The sequence below is a fragment of the Phodopus roborovskii genome, unplaced genomic scaffold, assembly GCF_943737965.1.
Source record: "Phodopus roborovskii unplaced genomic scaffold, PHOROB, whole genome shotgun sequence".
Lineage (NCBI taxonomy): Eukaryota > Metazoa > Chordata > Mammalia > Rodentia > Cricetidae > Phodopus > Phodopus roborovskii.
Genome location: NW_026126409.1, coordinates 33469620 through 33482876, shown reverse-complemented (window position 1 = coordinate 33482876; position 13257 = coordinate 33469620). Strand labels below are relative to the sequence as shown.

The window sequence follows — 13257 nt, the reverse complement described above, 5'->3', positions numbered from 1 at the left end:
TCCCCGAATTTGCTGGCTGACTGACTTTGTCCAAGTGCAGGAATGAGTTTTCCAAGTGCTCGGTTTAGTCATTTCCGAAGAGCAAAACGTGTTGAGAGGAGGCTGGTTTAAGATTTCAAACAAAACCAACCTCCTAGGCGCGCTTGAAAGGACTTGATTAGCATATGTCAAGAGGACCCGCATATATACCGGGAGTGAATGTACACAGGACTCTGATCTGATCAGTTTGCTGAGCTGGAGCCCCAGCCCCCAGCCCCAGCCCCAAATCAGCAGCCTCAGCTTTAGATGTTTCTGCAAAGCCAACAGCCAGCTCTCACCTACCCAAGGAGAGAAGATCAGATCGCTTCCAAGACATTGATTGCAGTGCACTGTCCCTGCAGAGACCTCCCAGGAGTAACCCGGCCTTAATTTTTTGTGCCTGTTTTGCTATAATTTTTTTTTTTTTGCATTAGCGTCGCCACCATCGCTACACTTTTTATTGGGGTTCTCTTGTTTTCCGGAATTTCAATCTTCCTGTCGGGCCCCTCCATGGCTCCCTTAACCGAAGTGGGGGCCTTCTTGGGCGGCCTGGAAGGCCTGGGCCAGCAGGTGGGGTCACACTTCCTGCTGCCTCCTGCAGGGGAGCGGCCTCCGCTGCTAGGGGAACGGCGGGGCGCATTGGAGAGGGGCGCCCGAGGCGGCGGGCCGGGCTCAGTGGAACTGGCGCACCTGCATGGCATCCTGCGCCGGCGGCAGCTGTACTGCCGCACCGGCTTCCACCTGCAGATTCTGCCCGACGGCAGCGTACAGGGCACCCGGCAGGACCACAGCCTCTTCGGTAGGTACAAGCAAGCATCCCGCCCTTGCGCCCTCATCTCCCGTACTCTTCTCACCCTGTCCTTTCATTCTGGCGGAAAGAGGCTGGACTGCATGCTGCCTGAGAGAGACCCTTGGACCCATTGGGTGCGAGGTGCTGGACTCAGGGCTTGTGAGAAATTGTCCTGCCCTGGAGGAGCGCAGTTCCTCGTGCAGGGCGTGGGAGGAGAAAGAGTGGATGGGTTGGTTCTTCCCTGCCAGGTACGATGTTACTCTGTTTTCTCTACTGCCTGGGGACCTCAAGCCTTGAACTAGGAAACATGTCCCCCCCCCCCCCCCGCCCCCTAGCCTTGCCCTGCAGTCCTTGCTTCGCAGGCAGTTTTATTATTTTAAGAGGTCACTACATCGTGTTCTCTTTCTTCCACACTTGTAATTCAGTGTCTACTCCTGGAAAATTAATAACTGGAAGCATCATGGTTCTTACATCATGCCCTGCAGTTATGCAGCTAGTTCTCCAAATTCTCACTCTGAAGGGTTGGCTCTTAAACAGGATGCCAACATTCACAGCTCTACTTAGAGGATAGCCTGAGAACAGTCTTCTGAGCTCCTGGCTAGGGGGCGAGAGGGAGAAGGGAGAAGGACCAAGCATGCCCACCTGGCCAAGATTCCCTTTAGAAATTGCGAAACTCTCGCGAAAGCAGAGATCTTGGTATTGACCTTAGGTAAGAGGAAATGGGAAAGCGAAAGAAGATATGGCTGGGAACACAGAGAATCATTTCTATATACAGCCAGCCAGCATTGCCCGGGAGCAGAAGGGGCTACTAGGATGAAGCAGATTCTAGATTAGATCAGTAAAGTTTCTACAGTTAATTACTCCTGGACCAGCCAGGAAACTAGCAAGCACTCTCAGTGTGAATCCTGCTTTCTTGCTTGCACAACAGACAAGACAGGTTAAATCCTATAGTTTGCTAAAGAGGCCTTCTCATTCTAAAATCCTGGGATACTTCCCTCCCCTGTGGCTACATTTTTTTTTTCATCAGTTAACCTACAGCTAACATGCTCAAGCACTTTCCTTATCTTACTTGTGATGTCATTGGAAGGTGTCATCATTTTTTTTTTACATACATAATATCATTTATTTGTCACCAGAATGAGGAAGCACAACACAGCCCCCTTTTTCTTTTCACTATGAAGAATCTCATCTCGGAGTCGCACTTTGTTGTCTCAGCCCCATCTTACACTCCCATTTGTTTGTGTGCTTGCAGTGCTCATTAAAACTCTGGAGAAGTGTAAATCTCTACTCTAGGAGCACGTGTAACCTTAGATGGGAGCGTAAGCATGTGGTGGTCATTTGGCAGCACTTAAGGGCTTAGAAAACTGACTTTAAAAAACCCACGTGTTTGCAGCTTCCACTGATCTCTTCCAAATTCCCACTGACTATGAGTCAAGAGTGTCATGACCTAGTGGCCAACCTGGGGCCACTTTTGGAAAGTATTTTTTAAATGGAGGAGGCTGATATTATGAATCTAAAGAATTTGCTGACACCAGGTGGCCCAGTTCTCATCTCTGATGGATGATGGGACTCATCACATAAAAATCTCCCCAGATGTGGAAGCTCTTTCAGGCAAAGGAGCTGGGGGCTAAATGTAAGCGATATCTAACTTTTCCTCTCATACCGTCAGAGTAATGACGTTCTTCCTACAAGTCCCTTGTATTGTAGTTGTCACCTCTTCCACCGTGGTGTTCTGTCTCCTTAGAAGATAGATTCTACTGGAAGAGATTAGTGAATACTTGCAGACTTGGTAACCTTCATTGAGCGGTACTGAAATCTGATCCTTTAGGAATGGGTGTGGCTAGTACATTGTAAAGCTTATGTGATTGTTTAGGAAAATAAGACTTTGATTTTGTGTTGACTTAAGTCTTGCTTTAGTGGGGCAGGGTTGTATAGAGAAACAAAATAATGACTGTTATGTAAAAGGAAGACAATCCATTTTAGTATGTGAGCCTAAAGGAACAGCTTCTTTTTGATACATTAAAGTGGATCTGAGTGGCCTAGACATCACAACTGACTGCCAGAGGATATAGGACAAGGTCATATTTAATGTAGGTAACATAGTGTGCTTCTCCATCCTCTTTTAATAACTAAGTATTAAATGATATCCATTAAAAAAACTCACTTCTGTGATTCTAAAATAAGAATTTTGGAAAAAAACTCTCAAGGATGACTATTTAAGATATTAACTACCACTAAAATAATTTTTATAGAAATTTGAACACAACAAATAAGAACTCAATTTTTAAAAAATTAAAACCATGTCAATTGAACATAGAGTTCTCAGTGAGGCTAAAATAATATCCCATCTGAGCTACCTGAATCTCTCTAGCAGAGTTTCTCTGCACAGTAGTATAGAAGGAAGACTTTACCTAACACGTAAACATAGAATCATTCCTTTGGAAAAAAAGTGTAGCCTGAGATCAAACATATTCATTTAAAGCCCTTTCCTTTATTCTCCTCTATTCTGCATGGATTTGTCTGATGTGGTTGCATTGTGGGTTGACTCACCTGTTTATTATGATTTGAGAAAAGGCTGGCTTTGAAAATGATACCAGAAAGACAAAGGACCTCCAAGTCTTTTTCTGGGACACTGGGCATTAGAAAATCTACCTAAAATCCGTGATTACCTCTTAAGGAAAGTGCTTCATGTCTATTCTTTGCAAAAGAATTAGCTTAGTTGCCACCTCATATTATAAATAAGAAAGACTTGTCAAATCTCATTTAAGAATCAAACGATTACAAATTACTATGTGGTATACTATTTCTTTGGTGAGAAAAAGGATCAGAATTTTAAAGTGTGGCTAAAATCTTTAGGAGGGACACAAAAACACACGTAATCTTTTCCCCATCAGTTCTATGAGCCATTGCAAAATCATTTATGCCTGATTATGTATAAGGTTTTACGTGTTGTTTAATAAAGTTAAAACTATTGGATATAATTATTCTAAAGACATGTGTAATCATTTTACTTATGTAATTACATATTTTGGACAGCATTATCTTAAGATAAGATTTAATGTGTAGGTGGAGTGTGTCCTGGGGTGGAAACATTGGGCACACAACAGCCTCACATACTTTTTAATTTGAGTGAATATTCAATATAATTTAAAGTAATTATCCATTTATAATTATATCCTGGGTGAGATTCCATTTATATATATTTATGCCAATTATGCTTCAGGTTTATGTTTTTGTTCCTTCCATGGATCTTTCACTGAGAAGGTTGGCAGTGTGTGTGGTTTTCCTCCACTCCCCCATTGTGGTTGTGTCTTATGTAGAGTCTAGACCTTCCTGCTGCATCTTATCTCCCCTGCTTTAGCCTCTCAGTTAGTCAGACTGGCTCTTTCAAGCCATCTATAGGCTATTTAGCAGTGTTTTTTGCTGTAAGATCCCTGATAGCTCTAGAGTTCTAGTAGTCTAAAAGTCCTAATAGTTCCAAAGAGCTTATCTGTCTTACTAAGAATCTATGTTTTTGTTGTTTTGTTTTGCCAAAGAGCAAATTAATCTCTGGGTAGAAGAAAGTTTTCCATATCAGCAAACAGTTAGATTCTGTACTTTCTTTTGGCTTTGGGGATATCATGTGTCCAAACAGGAATTTGTACAATACTTCAAGAAGTGACTTAAGAGCAAGAGTCAGGCTAAATGGTACACATTTATGTTATTTGTTAAATTTAGGGTGGGGTGAAGGAAAAAAGCTATTAAGGAAGGCAGCACAGTATATATGGTAAGCACTGGTCAAGCATTCCAAGGAAAGAATCATTAGTACAATGGTTAGTGTGTATAGCAAAAAAAAAAAAAAAAAAAAAAAAAAAGTCACATGGAAAGACAGTATATAAGACAGTATATTTTTGTATCTTTGTATATCTTTTAGAACTGCAGTCTGTAGTTTGTTAGTGTATTAAGTTAAGAGCTTTCAAAATTAGGCTATCTCTTAATACATCAAAATAACTCTAGAAAATTATGTTTAGAAAATCTATTTATTGCCAAACTCTTGGCATATGACATATATATATATATATATATATATATATATATATGTATATATATATATGTGTGTGTGTGTGTGTGTGTGTGTGTGTGTATGTGTATACATACTCATATATATAATGAATTATAAGCCTTATTACTTCTCTGAACTGCACATTTTATTTTTGTATATTGATTGTGGAATAGGACAGAGCACATTTGTAATCTACAAAGTCTAAACTATTGTACTTTCACATGTTGTGGAGTAGAACCATGAGATTAGGGTAAGCATCATTTTTATCAGTTACAAAGGCCATGTTCTATGATCATGTTACAAAGGCATTTCAGTCAATGTTTTGAAGCCTCAGTTTCTTTCTACCTAATATGGGAGTAATGATATCTTCCCCCCTTATTATCAGATTTTTTTAAGTTGATGTAAAAATTAATTATTGGCTCTTTATTTTTAAAAATTTTGTTCTATGTATGGGTGTTTTGTCTGCATATAGCCTGTGAACCACATGTGTACTGCAGTGCCTACAGAAGCCAGAAGAGTGTGTCAGATCCTTTGGAAATGGAGTTGTAGCTGGTTGTTCTCTGCCATTTGGGTGCTGGGAACCAAATCTGGGTCTTCTTCAAAAACAATATTTTAGTTAGGTTGTTATAAAATATGAACCAAAAGGAGCTTGGGGAAGTAAAAGATGTATGTCATTTGCAAATCTCAGGTCATCACTGAAGGAAGTCAGATCAGGCACCTTGAGAAAAGAATGCTACTTACTGGTTTGTTTCTTATGGCTTATGTAAACCTGGGACCACTTGCCTAGGGATCTACTGCCCACATTGGTTTGGGCTCTTTCATATCTATCATCAACCAAGGAAACTATGATGGCTTTGCCCATAGGCCAACCTTAATCAAAGCATTTTCTCAACTGAGGCTCTAGATAGAAAAAAAAAAAAATCAACATAACATAAAGTGCAAGTGCTCTTAGTTGCTGGGTCATCTTTCTAGCCCAGAAGAAGCCTTTTAGAAGTTTCAAAATAATGTTATATTCATAAAAAGTATATTAGATTGGTCTGATTCTTGTAAATGAAATCAAATAATTCATGGAAAATATTTGTAATTAACTGGTCGAGCCATGGGAGACCAGGAATAACTCTCCACCTAATCATCCATGATGACTGTAGCTTCTATTTATTTGTTGAATGTTTAAATGTGTTGATCTTTATCATTGTCCTTCCTGTAGCTATACGTTCATTAAGCAATCTACATCTAAATCTTTATTTTGTTTATATCTTCAGGTATCCTAGAATTCATCAGTGTGGCGGTGGGACTGGTCAGTATCAGAGGTGTGGACAGTGGTCTTTACCTTGGAATGAATGACAAAGGAGAACTCTATGGATCAGTATGTATTATCTTTTTCTATTATTACAATTCTTTAAATACTATTTTAATTAAAAATTCTGTCAATAATATCTAGGAGACATTATTATGTGGCTGACATAAATTATATATTTTTACATATATATATGTATATATATATTATAAACTGTTATCCTAAAATTAAGTTGAGGTCATAATATAGTCATTCAGTATTACTTTTTAAATTTTCAACCATTATTGCCATAATCTCAACTGGTCTTCCTCTCCATTGTCCTGAGTCTTTCCAATTCCTCTATAGTTTGATCATTCCCACTAGAAATAAAACACTGGGTGTCAGTTCTGAAAAAACACTAAAAGGATGCAATGTGTGGTGATCTGAAGATAGATTTACAAAACAATAGAATTTTGAGAAAGCACATACACACAATTTGGTGTTGGTATGTGTTGGAACAAATAAACAGTTGTGGTCTTACCTGTGAAAGATATGTATACACCAACATACACACAACATGCTCACACAGAAATGGGTGAGAGAAAGAGAATATTTTGAAAACATAAGAAACCATGGGGAATTTAGCATTGAATAATACTTTTATAAGATGTTATCTGATTTGAAGTGATGAACTTGAGTTAGGAATTTAAATAGTAACAAGATCTTGACTATCCCAACTTGATAGCAGAGATTTAATGTTTGTGACTTTGGTATCTATCTCATGGTGGGGCAAGAAAACTATAGGCCTACTTAGTGATGGTGGTGGGAAGATGATAATACAGAGCACAGGAAAGTTCAAAATGTTTACTGCATATTTGAAAATAAAATCGAGAGTTGGAATACTTAGTTTAAATTTCCCTGAACTAATCAACTGGATAACGTGATACAGAGGAAAAAATTGCACACAATGTATGAACAAAATCAAAACAAAACACCATAATTTAACTTGACAAAGGATATAGCTATAAGCAAAGATAACAAAGTCATGGAGTTGAGACTTTTATGGGGAACTTACTTTGAAGGCATTTCTAAAACGCTATATTTCTTTCTTCTCTCTTTTTTAAAGGAGAAACTGACTTCTGAATGCATCTTCAGGGAGCAATTTGAAGAGAACTGGTACAATACCTATTCATCCAACATATATAAGCATGGAGATACTGGCCGCAGGTACTTTGTAGCACTTAATAAGGATGGAACTCCAAGAGATGGTGCCAGGTCCAAAAGACATCAGAAATTTACCCATTTCTTACCAAGACCAGTGGACCCAGAAAGAGTTCCAGAATTATACAAAGACCTGCTGATGTACACTTGATCAACCCAGAGCCAGTTAAAGAAGATGCTTAGAGCAGTACAGAGTCTGCTCTTCTCTGAGAGACTGTATCTGTGAAGAATATTGAGAATAAGGAATTAACCTGAAGCAAAGATCATTTTTCACAAGTGGATTATATTTCCTCAGACTCATCGGCCCCGTCTTACAAGTTGATTGAAGCTGAAATCAGTTAATCTGTGGATAATGTGAACCTTGCTGCTGATGCCTCACCTCTCTGAATAATGTTTACTTGGACAGTTACTTTAAGAAGTAATACTTCATGTTGAAGAAGTAGATTGAGATGACATAATTACTGCCTCATAAATTTTGAGGACCTTGTAGAAATCTGCAGGTTAATGACATTATACATAAAACAAAACAAAAAAAAATCAAAATTCTAGGTGACTTTGAATTACACAATATGCCACAGCAAAATGGAACAGTTCATTTAGAAGAATGGACCTATTTATACATTTTTCAATTAACAAATATTTATTATATATATTTATTTATTAAAGAGTTTATTTTTACTGGTATATGAAGACTATACAAAATAAAATAAAACAAAAACAAAAACAAAATGTCCTTTATTGTGCCCTTACATATTGTTTTGGTCTTGTGTTGTAAAGAAGACTTCATTATTATAACACATTTACCACAGAATAAAATATTCATTTATTTTTTTAAATTAAGTACAGTGTAGGTTATATTTCTATGCAATGACTTGCCTTGTAAATATATAAAATGGGTTCCTCTTGGCCTTGAAAAATGTTTTTTTTATTTGTGTTGAATTTAACACAAATTTGAAAGGGAAGTAAACATTTTCATTTTATGCTTTTGATAACATTAACTTTTCAAGCAAGAGCTGTTCTATTAGAGGAGATGCTTTTAAAATGAGAAAAGTCTAAGTGCCCTAGGAAAAAATCTTTTGTATTTAGAACTTATAATGTTGAAATTATCAAATAATATAGTCAATATATGATTACTTGTTTTCTAAGATTCATATAAAATTATTCTTTTAGCCCATGTAATCATAGAAAGAATTAGTCCTTGAAGATGCTCCATTAACACTGGCAAGGACATAACTCCTCATTTTAGGTGTTATTCCCACTGGTACATCCAATATTCATTGATGGTTACCACATACTAGACATTGTGTTGAGTACTAAGGAATGTGATGATCAAGAGGAAGTCATCCCTGCATCATGGAGCTTGATCTGCAGTGAGAGAATGTTTTAGGAAACAAGGAAATTAACAGTACTCTAAGCGTGAACTGCAATGTACTTCAACATGTAAACAAGTTACATATACTGGGGGGGGGGAGGAGAGAATAGACTCACAGAGGATGGGTGGTCCAGAGAAAGCTTCTCTAAGGAGGTGAAATTACAGATTGTCTCAAAACATCAAGAAGGAGCTTACCAGGCCAAAAAGTGTAGATAAGGGAAACAATGAATACGTGTCCCTTTTCAACTCCTGCATGTTCCATTGGTGACTTCAAAGGCATTGATGACCGGGAAATTTTCCAGGAATGTTTAACCTCAAAGATACTTATATTTGTATGAAATATGTAACCATTTGCTTTCCAACATGTCCACACAGATTTTCATAAGGGAGGAGGGAGATCTTTTCTTTATCTTTTGGTTCAAGACAGGGTCAGTGTACCTCTAGCTCATCTAGAATTTGCTACATATTCTAGGTTAGAGTTGAACTCACAGACCACTGATCAGCTTGGTAATAAATGTGAGCTGATGAGCTTCTGATGGGAATGGAGCCTCTGCCAGTGGAGCTGAGGGAATGGTCTCTGCTCTAGCTGGGATTCTGAGCATCTCTCCCTTTACTGGTTCTCCCCATATCTCATGTTGTTGTATAGAGGGATGCGATAGTCTTATCTCTGCGATCAACCTGCAGCTGTCTTGTTTTGGTATCATGAGTATCTAAAGCTGACTGGTTGAGCAGAGGGTTTATTCTCATCAAATTAGTTCCCTGCACTGACTACTTCTCTAATAGGGATACCGTGTAGAGCTGGTTTGTCTTACTCTTTCAAATGAGAAGTTGGTAGAATTATATCTACACATTACAGATTGTGTAATATGAATGAAAGTACTAATTCTTATGAATGAAGGGGTTGGAACAGAGGGGATTCAGCAGAAACTAGAATACTAATTGCATATGGATAGTATTTTGTTTGTTTGATCTAGATCTGAAACTCTCTCCTGCACAACAAAGGGCTTCATCTCATGATTAAACATTTTGCTGGGCATAGCATATTCTAAAGTTCATCTAGTTCCATTAAGAGTGAGCCTAAGATTAATACTTGAGCTAGTTACTTGTCCAAGCTTGACTAATCATATATATCATCCTAGTCACAGAATCTAATATAAGGATCAACTAACTGTAAAATAAAGCCTTTTGTGGGGGGGGGGGTCTTCCTGAAACTCCAATGAAAGACAGGTTTTCTCCAGACATGGCAGGGATTACAAACCAAGTACGTTTCCAGCTTCTGCTTCTCAGTGATGTCATAAAGGAAAACCCAAAGCAGAGTTGAAGCTAAAATATAGGTAAAGAAGGGGTGACAGAGATAGCCGTGGAGACTTAGTCTTGGATCTTGAAACCCAAACAAGAACTCCTAGTTATATGGTGAGGTTTTAGAACCTCCTGTTTCCTCCCATCCTCCTTTGCTATTTAGAGAGAGTCTGGATATGTGGCTCCATTAGACTGGAACTCACTCTTTTGACAAGGCTAGTCCCTTGCAGCAATGCTTATGCCCTTGCCTCCTAACTGCCTGCCCCATATCTGACCCGTCTCCTTCTTAAATCAAAATGCTGACAGCTTTCACATTGTGCCTATCCTATCACTGAATACTGGAGTGTTTGGAGTATAAAACTGTCTTTTTTAGTTTTACAAGTACACAGATTAAGAGCAACTGTGCTGTAGGAGTTAACTAGGTGCACCCTAGTTAGATCTTCCATACATGAATGGACATACATAATGATTTGTACTTTTAGATGTCACTAAAGTATTGATATCCTTGAGGACACCTAGGAGAAGAAATTTATATTTAGTTCCCTCTGAATCCCTGATCAGTTCTCATGCTTTTGTGCAATACCCTTCCCCGTGAGCACGTGTGACTGCTCCCTAAAACCTGGATATGGAAAATGAGGGGTGCTGACACCTACTATGTTAAATAAAACTGTTTTGGTAGTACATTTTCTGGCAGTAGGGATTCTCCTTGCTGAATGGATGAGGTAAATGCATTAGTGAGGAAAGCCAGAGTAGCATAAGCTGCAGGTGGCCTCTAGGAGCCAAAGAAAACATCCAGCTGATAACTAGCTCAAAGCCACACCCAGTCCTACAACTGCAAGAAATCAACTTCTGCCAAGACTGTTAATACAATTCTATTAGCTTGAGAATAATTCCATATGCTACTAATTTTGAATGTTTTATGTAAAATTTTAATGTGAAAATTAAAAAAAATTAGCATCAAGATATTTTTATATGATCCCCCAGATCAGATAGGTCTAAAGAACTCTCAAATGGACCATGTTAATTCATGTCTTTCATACTGCTACCCCAAAGGCTTCATTGGGCTACAATGTTATGTTTCAATTATGTGGAGCATACACACGCCTTGCACTTGTAGTAATCCACTTACCGAATGTCCTGTAAGTAGTAGGTAGAAACATTTAATTTGCATTATTGTATTGCTTAAAATGTCCTACCAGGTTTTCCTTCTATCATATCACAACCCTGATCATCCATGATTATCCTAAAATGTATTCCAATCAGCTTTAATTGGCTTTTCTAGTTGTTGAAACAGCATAGCTTGATCTCTATCCTGGAAAAGCATCCCCCAACCCATAGCCATTGCCTATAGGGCTGGGTTTGGTAGGATACTTTAAGATTATAGCTCCTCTTCATACAGAGACTCTGGCAGGCAAGGCTAAAACACATCAGTGGCAGCACAGAAAAAAGTTCTCACATGTGCTAAAAATGGCTTTGATTCTTATCATATTGAGTCACCTTACATTCAAGTTCCCAAAGTGCATTCAGGTTACACTACAGCCTTGTGCTAGAGCCATGTTTGGTAGGACCAGTTTGCAGAACAGAAATGCTAGATAACTAGGAAAATAACAAAAAAAGAGCCAATGAAGGTATTATAGTTAAAAAAAAAAAGCCCCCAAAGGCCTTTCTTGTTTTGAAATTCCCTACTTCTTTTTGTCAAAATATTTGACATATCTTTGTTCCTCTGTCTACAAACTTCCCTTATGGTTCGTGGCTCTTGTAGAACACAAGTTCTCTGAGCATAACTGTCATTACTGTCTTCGTGGGAGAACATGTGACTACTTGCATCCGACCCTCATGGCTAGGCTTGTCGATTGATGTTCCATCCTAGAGGAAGGGTTGCGAGGATATACATTAGACACTCATTCCTCTACATCTCTCCCAGCTGTATGCAATTTCTGAGGTCTCAGGGGCTTGGGTGGTGGTAGAATATATAAAGTGTGGAAGGTTAACTAAAAGGGGATCTCTTATTTGAACTGTTGTGGGGAAGCCATCATTCATGCTAGGGCTAGACTTTATGATGGTGTAGCTATTTGGGAGTCATCAAAGCTCCTGTAAAGAGCTCCTCCTATATAGATGCAATAAATTCATTGATTCCCAAAGTTAGATTTGGGTGAAATTAGACTTTGATCTGTTGTTGGTGCCCTTGTCTGGGGAGAAGAGACATTTGTTCACATCTCTCTGGAAAAGTTCACCCAGCGATAGCTTTTGATTGGTTTACATGGCTTCTTCCAAAGAGAATTTGAGTATTTATTTTGTATGTTTCTGGTAGCCTGAAATCACCATATTTCTTTATTTCATCAAGAACCCTCAACCCCCAATAGTTACTGTTGTAGGGAGCAGAGGGTTGTAGGGCAAGTTCATGCTTACCAAACATGGCACTGATATAGATATCCAATATTGGCTAAGACGCCTAGCGCTGGAATCAGGGTGTGTGTGTGAGGGGATGGGGGGAGGGTGTGGGGGAGACAGGGGTATGAGTCAGCACAAATTGGCTAACACCAGATGCTTGGGGAACCCAATAGTAAACAATGATGTAATCTGTTATATAACTGCTTTTGGCAAAATGCCACTTAATAAAGTTCTGTGTAAATATGTCGAGAAACCAATGGTGGGTGCCCTAGCCCTGAGTACTTAAAGCATGTAGCATGTGTTTGAGGGGCTAAGCATTTTTAATTTCCTGGCCCCCTTTGGTTCCCTCTTTGTCCTTGCCCCAAGAGCTCAGGCCCATCAGACTGACAAGAAAGTCTAAGTTTATAACAATGGATTTAACAACCAACCAAAATCATTCCCCAGAAGAACCATGTTAACACTAAATTCAGTGAAGAAATCAGCTCCTACTGCTTTCTCACTGTTCAGACTTAACACTCTATTGCCTCAGGTATCTCCATGATGATGAATGTCACTAAATATTCTTGAAGTTTCCCATATCTATTGGCTAAACTGTTACTTCTAACCACTTGCTGGTCATGAGTTAGGGGGTGTAGCACTTGTGAAGGGAGAAATTACCTTGAGGCTAATGCATACAATTGTATGGCCAATCACTTTTTGTTGTTGTTGTTGTTGACCTAAAACTGGAATTTTGGTGGCCACCACACTTTGCATTATTTGCAAATAATGGTCTTAGAGGTACGAGAGCCAGAGGAGAGAAATCAAGTATAGTGTTTCTTAGAAGCAGCAGTGTACTTTTAGCATCAATA

General features: G+C 38.8%; 1 protein-coding gene across 1 annotated transcript; it reads left to right on the top strand.

Moving 5' to 3' along the window:
• The first annotated feature begins 528 nt into the window (after positions 1-528).
• Fgf20 (fibroblast growth factor 20) lies at positions 529-8037 on the top strand. The gene is made up of 3 exons (XM_051182305.1): positions 529-817; positions 6113-6216; positions 7253-8037. The coding sequence occupies exons 1-3, from the start codon at positions 529-531 to the stop codon at positions 7496-7498; spliced, it is 639 nt and encodes a 212-aa protein (XP_051038262.1). The 3' UTR covers positions 7499-8037.
• The last annotated feature ends 5220 nt before the right edge of the window (positions 8038-13257 follow it).

Bases quoted from the DNA above. Each gene is read 5' to 3' on its own strand.
- Fgf20 (XM_051182305.1), top strand. From the start codon at position 529: ATGGCTCCCTTAACCGAAGTGGGGGCCTTCTTGGGCGGCCTGGAAGGC. The intron at 818-6,112 runs GTAGGTACAAGC...TTATATCTTCAG, and splicing joins GCAGGACCACAGCCTCTTCG to GTATCCTAGAATTCATCAGT. The intron at 6,217-7,252 runs GTATGTATTATC...TCTTTTTTAAAG, and splicing joins AAGGAGAACTCTATGGATCA to GAGAAACTGACTTCTGAATG.